At 47.1% G+C, this 19,387-nt stretch overlaps 1 protein-coding gene across 6 annotated transcripts in view; it reads left to right on the top strand.

Moving 5' to 3' along the window:
* Window positions 1–19,387, top strand: part of ATG2B (autophagy related 2B) — a 5,509,925-nt gene that overhangs the window by 4,452,688 nt on the left and 1,037,850 nt on the right. For all 6 annotated transcript variants that reach the window (XM_069637692.1, XM_069637689.1, XM_069637687.1 and 3 more), the window contains one exon: window positions 16,329–16,523. In XM_069637692.1, the coding sequence (XP_069493793.1) occupies window positions 16,329–16,523 (195 nt within the window). The remainder of the gene's footprint in view (window positions 1–16,328; window positions 16,524–19,387) is intronic.

Raw genomic sequence — 19,387 nt, 5'->3', positions numbered from 1 at the left:
GGTGAGCTCCTGTAACCTTTTACTAAGAGGTCTGGAGGTATGTGACACTACTCCAAGAGTTTTCAAGTCATTACCCAACAGAACCCTTCCTGGCACCTCACTTTGTATGCTGACAGGTATTTTCACAGTCATGTCATTATACTGGATGAGAACTGGTAGTTGGGGAAGCATCTGCACAGGCCCTCCAGCTAACTTGGTGAGGTGTTTGGGTGCCTTAGCAACATCCTCAGCCTGAAAAAACGATTTGTCCACCACAGTTATGCTGGCCCCAGTGTCCCTAATGGCAGGAGTCTCCTGACCATTCACCTGGACACTGTCCTTATAATATTCTTTAGTATTATATGGGATAGAATTATAGACATCTAAGTTCTGTTGTTCCCACAAACCCAGAGACACTAAAACACTGGCTGAGACTCCAATGGGTTCATCAGCCAGTAATAGAAAGTTTCCACTTGCCATTTGTACTTTCTCCTCTGGAGTGAAGGCTAAGGAGACAAGCTGGACCCCTGAAGGTTTACCCTTACATCTGGTATCTCCTTTCACATGGTCAGTAGAGCCACAAACAAAGCATTTACCAAATGCTTTCTGGAATGGTGGCTTGTTCTGACCTCCTTCTGGTTTGGCCCCAGAAGGCACACTTGCCTGATTTGGTTTCCCTTGTGGCTTACCCTTTTGGTTTTGTTTGGGGCCCTCTTTGGAATTGGAATTATTAGAATTCTCTTTGGAGTCCTTTTTTGGCTGTTTTCCTTCATCCTTTTTCTGCGTAGCCCCAGAATCCTTGTGAGTGGCCCTATTGGCAACCCACAAGTCAGCAGCCTTAGCTAACTTCCTGGAATCCAATTCCTTTGAATCAGCCAAGTGCTGTCTGAGCTCAGGAGAGCAGGCATCATAAATTGACTCCAACATTACAAGATTCTTCATTCCTTCATAAGTGTTAACCCTGTAACCCTTAATCCATCACTCTAGGTTTTTCAAACTTTCACTCACCCAGGTAGTCCAAGGGGTACCATCATGCTTTTTGAGGGTCCTAAGCCTCTTAAAATACTGGGAAGGGGTCTTCCCAAATCTAGCTATTAAAGCTAGTTTCACACATTCATAATCCTTCTTATCCACCTCCCCCAACTCCATTACCACACCAGTTGCAACAGGGGGAAGCCTAGAGAACAACCAGGGAAGTAACTCATTCCCTGTGATGTCCTGGAGCCCATGATTATACTCAAACATTTTTAACCAATCCAACACATCCAACTTAGGTTCATACATACCCACTAATTCCTTAGGCATCCGGGGTCTTTTGGGACTGGAACTCCTAGAGGAACCAGAGGAGAGAGAAGCATTTTCCTTAGACAACTTTTTCATTTCTAGTTCATGATTAAGCTCTATTTCTCTGAGTCTCAACTCAGCTTGCTTCTGCTCAGCCTGGGCATTCATTCTTCTGAACTCTAGCTCTTGGTTTCGTTCAGATTGAGCAATAAAACGTTTGTACTCTAATTCAAGCTTCATTTTTTCAAGTTCAAAATAAGCAGGGTTACATGTAGGACCTGGTATAGGCCCAGTAGGTAAGGCAGACAGAGGCTCAGAGTGGCTAACTTCATTAGGTTCACTTTCCTCTTCTGACTCATTATCAAGACTTTGATTCAGATCAATACCATCACTGTTTTCTACATTTGCTGGGGGGGGGGGGGTAGATTCCTCTGTACCACCCAGACTTTGGTTTTCTAACAATCTTTCTACAATTCCATTTTCTTGCCCTTCTCAGAGAGATTCTTATCTCTACACAATACTTTTAAGCAATCAGCAGTTTTGGCAGACAATGATTCTAGGGTATAACTCTCCATAGCAGACATAGTTAGAAAATCAGCTTTTTCTAGTGATAAGCTTTGTGTTTAGTTGTCCTAAAGTATTCAAAAAGCACACTAAAGTGTATACTCAATACAAATCCCACTACTGCCACCAGTGTTAGGCAGAAACCTGTGCAGTTCCCTCTGGGACCACTGCAAAAGATTTAAGACTACAAGTGTTTGGCAGTAAACCCAATTGGTAGCAGTCTGTACCACCCAGATTTACCTGGTAGCTGTGGCTGAGCAGTCAGACTTCCCTCAAGAAGAGTTAGGAAGTATACAGAGTATTCACAATAGGTCAAAAGAACACAGTAGAACAAGCAAACACTGACCAAAGCTTGGTGTAAAAGAGATATAATTATTTATTTAAAAACACATCTAGTTAAACACACTGGCACTAATATCAAGCAGTTCAAAAACACGGTCACTAAAAGATATACACTCCCTTCAACGATTAGACAAGTCTTAAGCGCTCACCGCTGTCTGAAAATAAGTGTTGCTTTACTTAACGAAGATGGCACTCTAATCAATCGGTTTAAAAGGGAGAGAAAGGCAGAGCAAAGATAGAAACAGATCCCAACACTTTCGGAAGAACACAATATGAGAAGAAGGCAGGTTAAAACCATAAAGTCAAAGTTAACAAGGCCGGACCCACTTTAAGAGGCTCCGGTCGAAATGTGTCCAAGGTCACACGGTTCAAAGTGACCAAAAGTCTCGCAATAAGTTCAGAAAGAGTTGGACCAAAAAGAAAGGGACCAGTTAGATGGTCAAGGCGGCCAGCCCAGTCCAGAAGGTTAAGGGATTATTGTTACCTTGTAGCAATCTTTAGAAAGGGAGGCCTGGCGGACACAGTACCTTAAAATGGTGAGAACGCTCCAGCGGGGGCAGGTGTTCCTGGCAGCGGGTGCAAGTCAGTGCTTCGTCCGGAGGAAGAGAGGATCTCGTCGGGGAGGAAAGCAGGAGTCCGTTGCACTGCCAGGGAAGAAACCAGCCGCGAAGTTCTCAATTAAAAGGAGCGGTCCTTTTATTTGCGGTCCAGTGGTAAGTGGCTATCCAGTTGCCGGGGTGCTTGGCACGGGCAATTCGAGAGTGCGACTTGAGTTACCAAGGTAACTCAGTCCAGGGTGCCTAAACCCCCTCCCACACCCCCTGTGGTACCCAGACACAGTGGCACCACTTTTGGAGGCTTCTGTGGAGAAGCCCACCAAAAAGTGGAACAAAGGCGAACACAAATGCCATTTTAAAACCGAGTTCTGGCAGAAAATACCAACCAGTGAATTAATATTAAATAAATAAACCGGCGGTATGTTAGAGGCTATGTTAAAAAGTATTAGCCTCGAACAATGGGAAAATCCCATAGAGATATATTCGCGGTTGAATATAAAAAGTAGTATCCACTGCCACCAGCCAAAACTCGACGAGGGGGGACGGAACAGTGCCCCCTCAAATAACAGACCCAGGGGCAATCGAATTGCCCCTACCAGTACGTCCACAATATGATGGTTTGTACTGGTTCTGTTAGTAATTTGGGACTAATAAAGCCAATGGTGACTTTACATGCCCTGGGAGACAGTAGTCAGTCCCAGGGTATGGACTCTATGGTGGGGGGTCACTATGACACCCCGGTGTTACTGCACGGAAGGTGCTGTGTAACACACATACAAAAACATATGAGACCCTATGGAGTAAAAGACCCCATAGCCCATGAAACACATTAACATTCAAAGGAACACCATAAATCATGTCCAAGAGTGGGGGAAAAAAGTCTCACTCTTGGCAGGAGAAAAAAACAAACTCCAGAAATCCAGCAAAGCTGCTGGGGGACTCACTAGGTTAGGAAATTCTGCCTAAACAGAGAATTCTCCCTAACACCAGGACACGGCCATCGCTATTGGATCCAGTTCCTGGGAGTGGACAAGTGAGGGAGGATCACCTGGATGGGGGCTCCTCGGGGAGTGGGAGTGGGACACCGATGGGTGAGATGCAGTGTCCCCCTTCTTTCAACACCTTTTCCCCATCCTACCATGTAGGACATTCAAAACCACTGCCAGCCCACACCCCTTTCCAACACGAACACTTTTGCACGACACACCAGAGAACTGACTAACACCAGAGCCATTTACCTGACATGTCCCAATACAAGGGTCAGGCAAAGTCAGGCAATTGAGTAGAATTACACACACCTGACGGCCCTTTCCCTTCCCCACAGGGATAAAGGTGGATCAAGAGAGCCAAGTACGAGCAAGGCAGACCACACAAAGAGACAGCTACCCAGGCACGGCAGTTCAAGAGGAGGAGAAAGGTGGCAAATATCGGGAGGCTGACAAGGAGAGACGTGACCTTGCCCTTTCTGACGCAGACCCGCAAAACCTCAGCAGAGGGAATCATAAGACCGAGGACAGTAGTCCAAGTGTGCTGCAACAGATGTCAACAGTGCACAGAGCGTATCGACGCTGATAAGCGGGAGCGAGGGAAACTCCTGCTACTGTGGTAACGGCCTTGACTCCAGTTATGAAGAAAGCCAAGCGGTTCATCGCAGCCGGTGAGTCGAGGAGAGAGGCGATAAGAGCCGGGCTGTGATGAATCAAAAACATTTGGCAAGTAGAACAAAGTTCAAGGAACTGTAAAAAGTGTTAAGGGGAGACCAGCTGCAGAGGGAAACGGCACCATGTGGGGGCTAACTCGAGAGGCTCTGGTTGATCCCCATCTGAGTGAAACTACAGATACCAGAAGGCCATAGGAGACTTGTCACCTTAGGTAAAAGTGGTCATACAGGAAGCCAAGCAAAATCCCTGTACCGTCAAAAGCCTTTGACTTAAGAACTGTAGAGAAAGTAAGGGCAGTGAATCCCACAAATCAATGAAAGCAAAGTGAATGTGAAGTTGGCAAGAGTGAACCCATAACAGGGATGCTGATGAGAAGGGGGCAAAGTCTAAAGTCCCAAGAAGCAGTGTGTTGACAAAGGTAAACCCGACCAAGGGATGTCCACTTGAACTGTTTAAAAATACATTGAAATTGGAGAAGGGTCCTAGCCCAAATGAGGGAGATCCAGGGGTGAAGCGGAAGTTCATTGAAGCCATAGTGAGCCCGGTGGAGGGAGGCTGAAACAAAAGAGGGGTTAGTGCCCGGAAGAGGGTGACCAAGGGGTGAAGCCACTACCCAATGTGAACTGTGGCAATGAATTTTCCTTTTGTTAAAGGAACTATTGTTTTGTTATTTATCTACATCGGGTCCTCGAAGGCAAGGGACTTTCAGGAGAAACGAGACTTGCCATCAACAGTCCTGATAGCTACAAGTGGAACTGTTGTCTCATGCTGGGGAAACTCGAGACTGCACTGTTCTCCAAGATCCCACCCTGTGCTCAAAACGTGGCGAAGGGAGAACCAAGCTACCGCATCCTGACACATTATTTGTAAATACTTCTTTCTTTTCTTGAGAACTATCCCTCACCCCATTTTGTATTAGTTATAAGGTTTGGCAATAGGTTTCTTAGTATAGGCCCTTCTTTTTATTTGCCACAATGCCACTAGGACTGCCTTACTTTCATTTGATGGTCAACGCTTGCTCCCATCTTAGATATAGGTTAGGCATTTTTCCAACCTGCATACAGTTTAATAAACACCCTTGAACTGTGATCACTTGTCTGTCTTTACTGTTGCCACCATGAGTTCGTTACATTTGGCTGGCAGTTTCTAGGGCAGCCACACACCACCCCGACAGGGAGGTGACAGAGGGCTTTGATGCCTTGGTTCAAGATAACAGAAATGCATCTAGCCAGATACTACATTCATGGTTTGACACAGCTGACTGTGCGTGACGAGCTATGTCTATGCACACAGTGGTGAGGTGGTACCACAGGATGAGGGCGTCAGGATTGACACATGACGTGCAGGCAAAGCTCCTAGAAATGCCTTTTGATGGGCATGACCTCCTTGGAGCGGAGCCCGATGACTCCGTAAAGAGGTTTCAGTCTTCTAAAGTCATTGCAGAGTCCTTGGGTCTAGCAGTGCAACAACCCTCGGCTCCTGCTAGGAGGAATATAGAGGGTTTTTGTCCTCAACCTCCTATTCCCACTGTGGAAGTGGTCATGTACCCTTGAGCAAACAGCAACAGCACCATTTACCCAAAGGGAGGGGTACAGGAGGTCCCATGAGGAGAGATTGCTGCCTTGGCGGTGCCCTTTGTTGCCCAGGTGCAAAGCCCCTGTGAAGGGAGCTTCTTTCACCAATCGCCTGTAGGAGGGACAATTTCCAGGATCAGCTCGGAATTGTGTCGGACCATGTCCAACACTTGATCCTTACAGGTCATTCACCACACATATTGTCTCTCTTTAACTCAGTGTCCTTTAGACCATCCTTCATCCAGTCCTCATTTGCCTACAGACCCTCTCCTTTGGGGGGAGGTCTGTCAGCTTCTAGTTAAGGGCGCCATTGAACTGGTGCTGTGCCCCGAACGAGGTAGAGGCTAATATTCAATGTACTTTCTGGATCTGAAGATGGACGGGGGCTTGTGTCCCATCCTGGTTCTGAGGCTACTGATTTTGTATCTGCAAATGGACAAATTCAAGATAGTAACTGTAGCCCTGATCCCTCAAGCGCTTTACTAATAGGACTGGTTGGTGTTTCTAGCTCTTCAGGAGCCCTTTTTTCATGTGCCTATTCATATCAAGCATAAGAAGAGCCTGCGATTCATTGTGGGCCATTTCCGCTACCTATTCAAAGTCCTGTCATTTGGTTTATACAAGGATTTTCATCAAGCTGCCGTGGTTGTGGCTTGCCTTAGGAGGACAAGGCATTCATGTATTTCCCTACATGGACGACTGTGTCATTCGCGCTTGCTCACTAGACCAGGTGTCAGCACATTTGTTCCATATGTGTAGCCTAGTGCATAGCTTGGACCTCTCCATGAACTTAAAGAAGCCTCATGTTTCACTGTTGCAGTCCCTCAGGTCAATCAGGGTGTCTTGGACACTTGCCCGGGAAGAGCTTTTCCATCTGAGGATCGGGTGGCCAACATCTTTCTGAGGGTACAAGTCATCCAATTCCAGGAACAAGTCCCTTCCTCAGCCTTCCTGCAGTTGTTGGGTCTCATGGCCTCTTGCGTTTTGGTGGTCCAGTGGGCACGACTGCACATGAGGTCCCTTCAGTGGCTTCTCTGTTGAGAGTGGTCTCAATTTCAAGGAAACATGGCAGACTTTTTGCAGGTCTCAAGCAGAGTTTTTCCGGACCTTGCAGGGTAGTCCCTGCAATACAACCTGATGAAGGGGGGATTGCTTCTGTTAGCCTGGCATCAGCTAATGGTGGTCACTGATGCATCCTTGAAAGCTTTTAGGGGTCACCTGCCATTTCTAACAGTGAGCTGAGTATGGTCTCCATCTGAATCTCAGGAACACAGCAAGGAACTTGCTGGAGTTGAGGGCCTGGTTACCGTCCTCCCCATCTCTGTCCTAGCAGATGCCTTTAGCCGACAGACCTCGGCCTTCCATGAGATGGAGCTCTGCCAGGAAGTTGTGGAGTAGATCCTCTCCCAGTGAGGTACTTCTCGGGTGAACCTCTTTGCTTCCAGTGTAAACTGAAAGTGAAAATGGTTCTGCTCCAGGAATGCTCTGTAGGACGCACTGCTGGTCGACTGTACATTTGGTCTCCACTATGCGTTCTCGCTGAGCCCTGTCATTCCACTGGTTTACAGGAGACTTCACCTGTTGGTCCCCATGTTGATTCAGATCACTTCAGACTGGGCTCGGAGAACATGGTACACAAGTCTGCCCTCTACGTCCCCTCCCAAAGAAAGAGGATCTGCTCTCACAGTCGGAGGGACGGGTCCTCCTCCCGAACCACAGTGGCCAGAAACAACATGCTTTCCTGCTGAGATATAAAGAGTGTGACTTGTTTGACAATGCCCTGAATGTGCTTTTCTCCTCTCAGAAGCCTGTCACTAAGTCTATTTATGTCTGTAGATGGCCTACATTCTCAGGTTGTTGCTGGGGGAGGGATCTAGACCCTTTTACCAGTCCCATATCCTCTGGTTTGGATTTGTTATTTCATTGGCCCCTACGGGTCTGCAGATTGGCACTGTAAAGGATTACTTGGCAGCTATCTCGGTTTTCAAAAGGACCCTTAGTCAAGGCTCTTTCTTCACAATTCCCACTGGGATGCAATTTTTGCAGCAATTATGTAATCAGTTTCCACCATGCCATTTTGTTGTTCCGGCATGGGATTTGCATTTAGTGTTGACATTCCTTATGGATGCTCTGTTTAAATTCTTGCATTCATGTTCTCTTAGGATACTTACCCTTAAGGTGATTTTCCTGGTTACCATCTCTTCCATGAGACAAGTGAGCGAGATCCAGCAGTTTTCTGTTAAACCTCCCTTCTTCCTCTCCGTCTTAATTCTCTCAAAAGATCCATCATTCAATTCCTTTTCCTCTGCCTTATTCTTCCAAGGCAGAGGTGCATCTCCATTGTCCAGACCCTGTGCAGGATCTCAGCTATTTGTCTCTTGGACAAAGGATGTCAGGAAAGATGGCCAGCTTTTTGTGGGTTGTGTTGATGTCCCGGTTGGTAGGGATGTGACAAAACCCTCTGTCAAGGTGGATAATTCTCTGCATCTCTGAATGCTATCATCTGGCTGGCAAGGATGTGCCTGAAGGTCTCAGGGCTCATTCTACCAGAGGATTGGTTGCGTCCTATGCTTTTCAGAGGGGAGTCCATCTCATGGACATTTGGCTAGCTGTCACGTGGGCTCCTCTGCATACGTTTGACAAACATTACTGCTTGGATTCCCTTTCTGGGCAGGAAGCACACTTTCTGGTTTAGATGGTGTCATTTTGCTTTCCTCCAGATCCATATACTCCTGTGGAAGTCTACAATAGATGAGGGATCCGTAGGAAGATAGAATCCTTTAGAACAAATGACTTACCCCTCTGTAATGCTCTTTTTGATGGATATTCCTCCCATCGATACCTCATTGCCCTCCCAACCTGCCCTTCTTGGCGGATAGCTATTAAACCTTCATAAATTGTCCAGCAGAGTGCTAGGGAAAAAGGCAGAACTGAGGTCATCGGGTGAGGTGCCTGTTTAAATACTAGCTCTGATGACGTGTCCAGTGTGAGGCGTAAAGGATCTTCTGGCAGAGCTGCACCCCCTAGTGGCATAAATGTTTCCGAAGATCAGCTGCACTGGAGATAAATTATCACATATGCGAAATCTGTGGGAGGAGCATTGATCAAAAAGTATATTGCAAAGAGGTAAGCAATTTGCTTGTCTGAGGCTTTAAATATATAAATGTATTGGTAATAAAATCTTGCATACTTTTTAGTCCTTGAAATACTCCATATTATGAAGTCAGTCACATTCGCAAGCCTTTTGTTTAAGCTGTTTTACCTATATATCTATTTCTAACAAATTATTCAATGATGTTTATCAAAGTATTGCTCTACAGCCCCACAATATGTATTCATTATTTAGTTTTTTTTATATAACACATGATTGTTACTTCAGTCGATTTAAGTAACCATAAGTGGCATGTCCCATTGTTAATGTTTGGAAAATTGTCCCGATGTCAGAGTCTGAGTTCTTGTCCCTTGGTCCCATGCCCGTGTTTATGTACCCCAGTCTGTGTTCCATTGTTGTTTTTGTTGTGAAATCCGTGCCTCAGTGTCAATGTCCCCATTCATGTGTCTAAATATTTATGCTCCCCAAATCTACCACAGTGCCTGTATTTCTTTCCCTTTATTCAGTTGATCTGGTCTTAGTATCCTTGAATCTGCATTCATGTGTCTGCATCCTGACTTCTGTGTCTGTTCCTCAGAGTCTTTGTCCCTGTGTCTGATTTACTTTTGGCTCATATCTGTGTGTAAGTGCCACTGTGTCAGCATTGTTATTATCCTCTGCGTTCAAATGTGTTTATCACACTCCTAGCTTCATCATGACTTTCTCCCAGTGCCCTTGTGCCAGTCTCTTTCTTTGACCCATTGTTCTGGGTCCAAGTCTCTATGAGACAGTTTCTGTGACACTCTCCCGTTTCCGATACTTGCTTGTGTTTGTGTGTGTGTGTGTGTGTGTGTGTGTGTGTGTGTGTGTGTGTGTATCTTCATTTCTCCAGCATTGTATCTTTCATGGATTCACATGCTTAGAATATTCTCCGTCGTCAGACTGGGACCCCTCGGTACACATATATAGCCTTTTCCTATAGGAAAACTTCCGACACTTTTGTGTCCTATCTACGTCCTTTTGGGGGCCGCATACGCATGCCCCGTAGGACGTCGCGGTATAAAAGCCCCGCCCCCGCGGCTCCCTTCAGATTTCAACCGTCTCCAAAGTAGTGGGATCTCCTCGCGTCGTCTTACTATTTTGTACAAGGTTGTGTACTTGAAGTTGGAGTTAGGTGAATTTTTCCTTCATGTCGGGAAATGCGCTGTTCCGTCCGTGCGCGACGTGCGGCTCGAAATAAGTTTACGAGGGGGATGGACATATGGATTGTATATACTGTCTCCACCCTCATTATTCGGCTGATAACTGTGACATATGCAAAGGGTTTTCTCAAAAGACTCTCAAAGACCGAAGTCGGCGGCTGGTGGCATGATTGAATGATGTAGCGGGGGAATACCCCCCTTCGGAGGTAGGCTCCACACAATCGGCAAAAACATCACACCACGCTGTATCGTCTGAACCACCGGCGAAGAAATCTCGACCGGCGGAGAAAGAGTAATCTCGGAGTCATTCCGCTAAAGAATCTTCGATGAGAAAATCGTCATCTTCGTCAAAAAAGCATGACAAGGAAAGGCCGAAATCCTCCTCGGGCGAACACCATAGATCGGCCACGAGTCGAGAGTCGAGAGTCGGGTAAAACAGGCCAAGTGCAGAAAAGGCGGGACCGCCTAAACCACCTGCTAAGCCTCCCTACCACTGATGCACGTGGTATCTACCGTCCCGCCGACAACAGCGATGGTGGCCTCGTCGACAGAGGTTCTACAGGAAGCCTGGAGGCCTGAAGTTTTCGATCCGATACCTCCAGATACTTTACTGCAGGAACAGGCAGTGTTGCTGTCCTCGGGAGAGGACGAGAGCGGGGGAATAGCTGGCCCGGCAGACCTCGGGCTACGAGTGGTTGACAAGTCGTCGACGAGGGGATCCGGAGTTCCGGTGTCTGCCCCTCTTCTCAATCCTCAATCTGTTTTGTCGATGGAGGTTCTGTCCACGCTTCAGTCTTTATTAAAGTCGTTGGACCAGAGGCTACCTCAGGTAAACCTGCCACAGTCACCCGTCGACGAGCCGGGCCCGTCCCGTCCACCGACTCACTTACGCACGCCAGTCTCAGCACCACCGGCACCCCAAGAGGAAGGTGAGCTGCCAGATTCGGAGTCTGACAGAGGAGCCATGTCGGATATCTCCTCATCCCCCTCCAGGGATCCAGCCTGGGAGTCAGAGGTGGAATTAGAAACCCCAAGGAGCCCGGCTCAGCCGTCCTCCCCGAATGATATTGCATCATTCCATTCTATGATGGAGAAGGCGTGTAAGGAATTTGGTTTGTCCCAGGAGGAACAGAAAAAGGACTGTTTTCTTTTCGACCACATGGGTAAGAGAAGGAGGTCAGTGTTTTCAATACCCATCCTAGATCATGTGTGGAAGGAGGGTTTGCAGACAATGCGTCACCCCTTTTCGGAACCGGCGGTAAAAGGTCGCCTTGAGAAAAAATGTAAGGCTCCAGAGTCTACCCCCAAGTGCTTATCCTCCAAACCAACGCCTGAATCGGTGGTGTCGGCGGCAGCGGCGAGGAAAGCTAAGGCCCAGCACAAGTGCACGACTCCACCTGAAAACGAGGCAAGACGTCAGGATGCCTTTGGCAAAAAAGTGCTATCTGTGGGAGCAACTACAGTAAAGGCTGCAAACTCTCTGGCTATTGTAGCCAGATACGACAGAGAAATGTGGCACAGGCTGGCTCTGTTGCTGGATCATCTTCCGGAAGAGCATAGGAAGGCGGCGATGTTACTCGTCCGAGAGGGTGAGGAAGTCTCCAATCACGCAATAAACATTGCGGTGGACCTCGCTGAATCGGGCTTTAAGCAAGTCAATAATGTGGTCGTGTTACGACGACAGTCATGGCTTAAGTGTACCTACTTCAGACCGGAGGTACAATATAAAGTATTAGATATGCCCTTTGAGGGAGATCTTCTATTCGGAGAGAAAGTAGATGAGGCCCTGAAGGGAATGAAAGAGGGCTCTGACACGGCACGTTCATTGGGTGCCCTCCAGAGTGGCCGAAGCTACAAGTCTTTTCGTCCCTTTAGAGGGGCTTCAGGTAATTCCAGATTCTCTGCATCAGGAGACAGATCCTTCAGTTGGTCGGCGTACCCCTCCCAGGGATACAGGCATTCTTCTCAAGCAGCAAACCGACGCCGGAACTTCAAGACCTCCAGGAAGAGACCATCCTATCCGTCGTCGTCGAGAGAGAAGCAAAACAAAGTTCAGCAATGACGAGCAACACACCGTTCTGGGAGGAAGAGTATCAGCCTATGTCGACGAATGGGAACGAATAACGACATATCAATGGGTGCTGGACACAATAAGGAACGGACATTCTCTACAATGCAAGCGCAGCCCTCCGCACATTACACCTGCGTTCGTCGCTCAATCCCATCTGAGGGTACTGCAACAGGAGGTAACACTCATGTTAGCAAAAGGTGCGATAGAATTAGTTCCAGCATCACAGAAAGGTCAAGGGGTTTACTCAAGATACTTCGTCGTGAAAAAGCCAAACGGAAAATGGCGTCCCATTCTAGACTTACGCGATCTCAACAAGTCCTTAAAGAGCCTAAAATTCAAAATGCTCACGCTCCAGGAAGTGATCCGAGCCGTTCAAGAAGGGGATTTTCTGGCGTCCCTGGATTTGCAGGACGCGTACTTCCATATTCCAATGTATCGGAAGCACAGGAAGTTCCTGAGGTTTGTGATAGGGCGGACTCACTACCAGTTCACGGTTCTTCCCTTTGGGCTCAAAACCTCCCCCAGAACGTTCACGAAATGCCTGGCCCCAGTAGCGGCCTGGCTAAGAAGGCAGGGCCACCATGTATACCCATATCTCGACGACTGGCTGGTAAGGGGATCCTCCCCAGCGTCGACCAACACAAGTTTGCAAGCCACCATGCAGCTTCTACAACAGCTGGGATTCGCCATAAACTTCGAAAAATCCTCGTTGATGCCATCGAGAACGTTGGTGTTCCTGGGGGCACAGTTCAAAACCCAGTCGGGGCTTGTGAAGCCTTCCCTCGACAGAAACTCAATCAACTGGCGGGTCGACTACGGCGAAACTCCAAGCTTTCAGTGAGAAAATACGTTTCGGTCCTAGGGGCCATGGCATCCTGCATCCATCTGGTGGCCAACTGTCGCCTATTCATGGGGCCAGTTCAGGAGTTCCTGGCGGACCGGTGGACACAGGCCCAAGGATCGTGGTCAGACAAGATAATTATCGACGACGACAAACTGCTTCGGACTCTTCAGTGGTGGCAGAGTTCCCACAACCTGAACAGTGGTGTACCCCTACAGGAGTCGGAGTTCCAGCTAACCATAGACACGGATGCGTCTTTAACCGGCTGCGGAGCTCACATGGGCACTCTTCAAACGCAAGGTCGTTGGTCTCAAACGGAGTCACTCCTACACATCAACGTGTTAGAGCTCAGAGCAGTGCGATGGGCCTTGAAGGCGTTCCTGCCACACATCAAGGGATCGAGAGTACGAGTGCTGACAGACAATACGACGGCCATGTTTTATGTGAGAAAACAAGGGGGGGACGCGATCCAGGACCCTTTCCATAGAGGCCCAGAAAGTGTGGCATTGGGCATTAAAGCACGAGATATCCATCGTGGCTCACCATCTCCCGGGAGTGAGGAACTCGCAGGCGGATGCCCTCAGCAGAAGGATGGCCCAGATACACGAATGGGAAATGGACACAGTTCAGCTGACAAAAGTTTTCGAGAAATGGGGTCACCCCCCACTGGATGTCTTCGCAACGAAGGAAAACAAGAAATGTGAGCAATTCGCAAGCAGATGGCCTCAGGAGGGTTCCATGGGGGAGGTGTTCTCCTTCCCATGGACGGACAAGTTCCTTTACACTTTTCCTCCGTTCCCCCTCATACGGAGGACGGTGCAGTGGATACACAGGTACAGTTGGCGGGTAATTCTAGTGGCACCGTACTGGCCGAGGCAACCGTGGTTTTCCGACCTGCTTCACTGGTCGCTGGAACAACCAATAGCGTTTCCGAGGGTCCCGAACCTACTGTCCCGGGACAAAGGTACGGTGTGGCATCACGATCCGGACAGTCTCAACCTCACAGCCTGGCTCCTGACTTTTCGGAATTTGGTACCTTAGACGTTTCGGAGGATTGCCAAAAAATTCTGCAAGCGGCTCGGGCCCCTTCTACCAACAAATCTTACACCTATAAGTGGCGAAGGTTCTGTGAGTGGTGTCGAGGAGCAGGGTGACTCCGGAGCAAGTTCTGCCTTATCTGCTTCACTTGGCAGAGGGGGGTTTATCTTTCACATCGATAAAGGTGCACCTGGCGGCCATCTCTAGGTTCACGAGGAAGAGACAGTCGTCTCCTTTATTCAGCGACAGGTTAGTGAAACACTTCATGAGGGGTTTATTTCAAACTTTTCCCCCAATAAAACGTTTTCCACCAACATGGAGTCTCAACGTAGTGCTGGCAAGCTTAATGAAACCACCCTTCGAGCCTATGGCCACCTCGGCCATGAAATTCGTATCGTGGAAGTTGGCGTTCTTAATAGCTATCATGTCAGCTAGGAGAATCTCGGAACTGCAAGCGTTGGTCGTAGACCCTCCATACCTAAGATTCTTTAAAGACAAGGTGGTTCTGGCAACTAATCCTATTTTCGTTCCGAAAGTTCCTACAGTGTATCACAAACACTTGTCCATTGTCCTCCCTACTTTTTTCACGACCCCATCATCGGCAGTGGAAAAAGCTCTTCATACCTTGGACGTTAAGAGGGCCCTAAAATTTTACCTACATCGTACACAAGAACTCAGGTCTACTAGACAACTGTTCATCGCGTATGGTCCGTCGACGAGAGGAAATGCAATTTCTAAGCAAGGACTGGCTCGGTGGGTCTCGTTGACGATTGTGTTTTGTCACTCCAAGGCCGGAAGGCCGCTGCAAGGGCATCCTAGAGCCCATTCTACAAGATCAATGTCCTCTTTAGCAGCATTATGGGCAGGAATTCCGGCTAACGGACATATGCCAGGCTGCGGCATGGTCGGTGCCCCACACGTTTACCCGCCATTACTGCCTTGCGAGGCAGCATGCGGACGAGGTGCAGATGGGAAGAGCAGTCCTGCGCCATCTGTTTCAATAAGGTAAGCTCTGCAGTGTGGAGAGTTTTTTCTACCTGTTGGTAACCGTATGCTTTATGGAGGTACAGGTATATGGGTAAACTAATTCCTTGTGTACCTATGCATTATGTATTTTTTGTGGATGTATGTTGTATTGCATTCTCACCACCGTCTTCCAGTTTACTGCTATACAATCTATTCTAAGCATGTGAATCCATGAAAGATCCAATGCTGGAGAAGGGAATAGTTTCTTACCTGTAACTCCATTTCTCCAGCATTGGTATCTTTCATGGATTCACATGCGCCCGCCAGCCTCCCCAGGATGCAATGTATATGCTTGATAGGTTAAACCCTTCCTACTTTGGAGGGGCCGAAATCTGAAGGGAGCCGCGGGGGCGGGGCTTTTATACCGCGACGTCCTACGGGGCATGCGTATGCGGGCCCCAAAAGGACGTAGATAGGACACAAAAGTGTTCGAAGTTTTCCTATAGAAAAAGGCTATATATGTGTACCGAGGGGTCCCAGTCTGACGACGGGGAATATTCTAAGCATGTGAATCCATGAAAGATACCAATGCTGGAGAAATGGAGTTACAGGTAAGAAACTATTCCCATATAGTTCCAGGTGCTGTACCCCTTGTGTCTGTGACTCGTTATCTATGTACCAGTATCGAAGTGTGTGCCAGTATCAAAGTGCAAAGGTAACAGTGCCTTAATCCCATCATCCTGTTTCCAATATCTTGTGTCCATGTTACATTGGCTCTATCTAGGTTTCCCATTCTCGAACTACCAGAGTACAGTGCTGTTGTCTGTGTGGCGTTGGTCACTCTGTCTGTGAAGGTGTCATTTGGACGTTTGTTGTTTATTCATGTTTTGGTGTCCTTGCCATTGTAGATCTGTGTACATGTATGTGTCTGGATTCTTATCTGTGGCTATAGGTCGTTGTCTTTCTTGTACAATGTCAATAAAGTGATGGATCTGAGGATGCATGCAGGGTACTTTTACTAACAATATTGTAGTCATTCTGGTGCTTGTTGAATGTAACTATATATATTCTTCTTTTAATAACATAAGGGAAGCATGCTTTGTTAGTAACAGTGCTTACTTTATTGTTAGCCCTGTTTTTTTAAATCTTTGTTGGTAGGTAAAATTCCAGCATGAAGTTTTTCCAGAGACGAAGTTTGAATCTGAATTGAGCATGACGGAGCAACCAGTATCCCGACAGATTTTTGTTGTTCAGGACCTGGAAATTCGCGATCGGCTGGCTTCATCACAGATGAATAAATTCCTCCATCTCTATTGCAGCAAGGAGATGCCCAGAAAGGCACACTCTAACATGGTAAGGCAAGTGGAACATTCCAGGGCACACATTTTACATATACATCTTGTGTGTTTTAAGTGGCAGTGTGGGGCTGTTTAACATGAAAACACCATGCAAAGGTATAGGAGGCCTTAACTTCCTGTCCATACAGCAGTATTTCCGCGCCTCCCAGTTGGCCCTGATGCTGGACTGGGTCTCTGAAGAGAACATCCCAAAATGGGTCCTGATAGAACAAGACAGCTCCCGCTTACTGCTTTCCCACCTTCCAGTCTTCTCCAACAGGGCCAGCCAGGCACTATGCTCCGGCCTCCTACCCACCACAGAAACCACAGTTTTACACTCGGACAAAGACTGTGGTCAACGCGGAATTGGAACCTTTAGCCCCGGTTTTTCAGAACCCGGATTTCACACAAGGATTGAATACAAGGGTGTTTAAGGATTGGGAAGCGATAGGCCCCTTGAGACTGGGAGAACTGTACAATGATGGGATCACCCTTTCATTTACTGAGTGTAACGACAAATTCTGCCTGTTTTCGCTAATCTCAAATTTGCCAGTGAATCACACATTGTGGGGTGAAATTAGCGGGAACCTGTTCCCTGGTGGGTCTAGAACTACTTGTAAGAGATGGGCAAGATTCAAAGAAAATGTCCTTACTCTATCACTTGTTAGAGCATGCCCCCCCCAATGAGAAACTCCAGTACATGAGGAAATGAGAAGAAGAGCTAGGTAGGGACATCTCAGGGTAGTCATGGCAGCATATCTGGCCCAGAACACATAAGAGCTTCCGATGCACTCAAGTCAAAGAGGCTGCTTTGAAACTTTGTTTTTGCTAGTACATGATTACCTGAGGCTTCATAAGATTCAGCCAGAATACTCAGATCAATGCTGGCATGGTTGTGGTCAAGTAGGTACCTCGGCTCACATGTGGGGGTCCTGCCTGAACATGCAAGCGTACTGGGAAGGGGATCAGTTCGAAAATTCAGAACATCCCAGGCAGACTCCTACTGATGTGCCCATTGACTTTGATCCAGGCTGACGTCCTAGAAGAGGTGGTCTAGCCTTTGACTGGGCCTATAGCTGAATTGGTAACCAACCTCCTAATGGCAGCAAGAATAAATCAAGCCAGATTTTGGAAGATCCTGAGAGGATGTGCCTGGCAAATTGGTGGGTCAAGGTGTGGAATTTATTGCAATGGAAAATGTTTCTGCTTTATTGTCTAATAGAATGCCAAAATGTGCTTGCACCTGGACCGCCTTTGTTCACTTTGTTCGGGAGAGGCAACATGTGTATTTTAGGCTGTTATTTCTGAAAGCCATGTCTTTGGAGTGAGGGGTTTGGGGACGCACCCGTAAATATTGCTATGTTTCTAAACATGTTATATTGTGCCTCATATATAGCGAGGAGGCCGCATCTTGCTCAGGACATTGAACTGTGCTGTCTCATTTGTAATTTAATTTTTTGTTCTGTTTTTTTTTCTTATTAGTTTTCTCTCTTTCTTTCTTGGGGGAGCTTTGTTCCATTGTTAAAAAGAAATCTTGACATTGCACTGCTTCATTCGACTTGCGTATTGCTTGTATAACTGTGTTGTTATGGTGAGATTTCAGTAAAAAAATATATTCAACTTAATTTCACAGCCAAGTACTTGATAACCCTCTGATTCTAAAATGATGCACCTTTCATTCTGTTAATGCTTTGACTGCTCTTGTGATGTCCTTTAATGTAGTGTGTTTTTGTGTGCAGATTACATTATGTTATGTTGATTTATACCATGCACCACTACCAACCAGGTGCAGTCTCCAGCGCTTGCATGGCTCTGCAAGAAAGAGGATGGGTTTGGATTGTGAGGGTAGAGGGATAGGAGAGGTCCGGAACCAGGAGAAACTGGTGTCTGTGTGTGCTGGGTTGCAGATGGATTGACTGCGTGAACTGGCTTGTTGTATCAGTAAGCATGAGGCCAAATGCCTGGGATGTTTATTTAAGGGAATCTCTGTTATGTTGGCGGGGGGGTGTTTGATGTGTAAATTGGCTGGTATTAAGGTTATGATTGTCTGCACTGGCTTGTTGTGTCTGTAGGGGAACGGTCCAGTACTTGGGGTGGTTGTTGTATGCAAGTGTTAGTTATGTTGGGTTTGTGTTTCTGTGCAGTTTGGGTAGCCGATGGGCCTGTATATTACAGGGAGGTGTGTAGAAGGGGAGCAGGAGAGGAGTGGTAAGTACTTTGGGTGCTCTCAAAGTTCTTCTAGGTGGCCAATCGTCACAATCCTATCTAAATGTGAGGCAAGGCGAGTCATCACAATTATATCTAAATGTGACACGTGGCTAATTTCACTTCCTACTTTGTGGGTGTGGGCAGCCAGTAAGTGCAGTGTTTTTATCCTGACATTCTCAAAAGGATAATTCACTTTTTTAAAGAATATATTAGCATTTTACCCTTACCTAAGTTTTCTTTCTCTGGGCACTGTGATAAGTTTGAATCAGGAGACGGACAAGGGGGCATTTTGGATAATGTGTCTCTTTATTTAAACAAACTATCGGTCCCTATGAGTCCTAGTCCTATCCTGAACAAAATAAAGAAGTCTAACGGGTGCTTGTCAGGATACCCTACATCATAACCTCTGTCTGTTGTCCAGAAAACCTAATCTATTCTGATTCCTGCCCCTACCACTAAAACAGAACATAAATTAACATTAACAAAGCTAGGGCCTATTGCGCAATGGTTGAGTGGTGGTTGGTTTCTGACCCAGTATTATATCTATTTCTCAAGAGGGTATCCCTAACCCCATTGCTCAGTTCAAGTAAACAGGCACCAGACTGTCCATCTCACCTTTCCTGTTTTCGATTGTGAATTCATTTTAAGTTAGTGTCTTTACTTTCCTCTTTC

The sequence above is a fragment of the Ambystoma mexicanum genome, chromosome 14, assembly GCF_040938575.1.
Source record: "Ambystoma mexicanum isolate Mex_15411 chromosome 14, UKY_AmexF1_1, whole genome shotgun sequence".
NCBI classification, from domain to species: Eukaryota; Metazoa; Chordata; class Amphibia; order Caudata; family Ambystomatidae; genus Ambystoma; species Ambystoma mexicanum.
The sequence above is the reverse complement of the archived record's forward strand: the minus strand, read 5'-3'. Positions and strand labels throughout refer to the sequence as shown.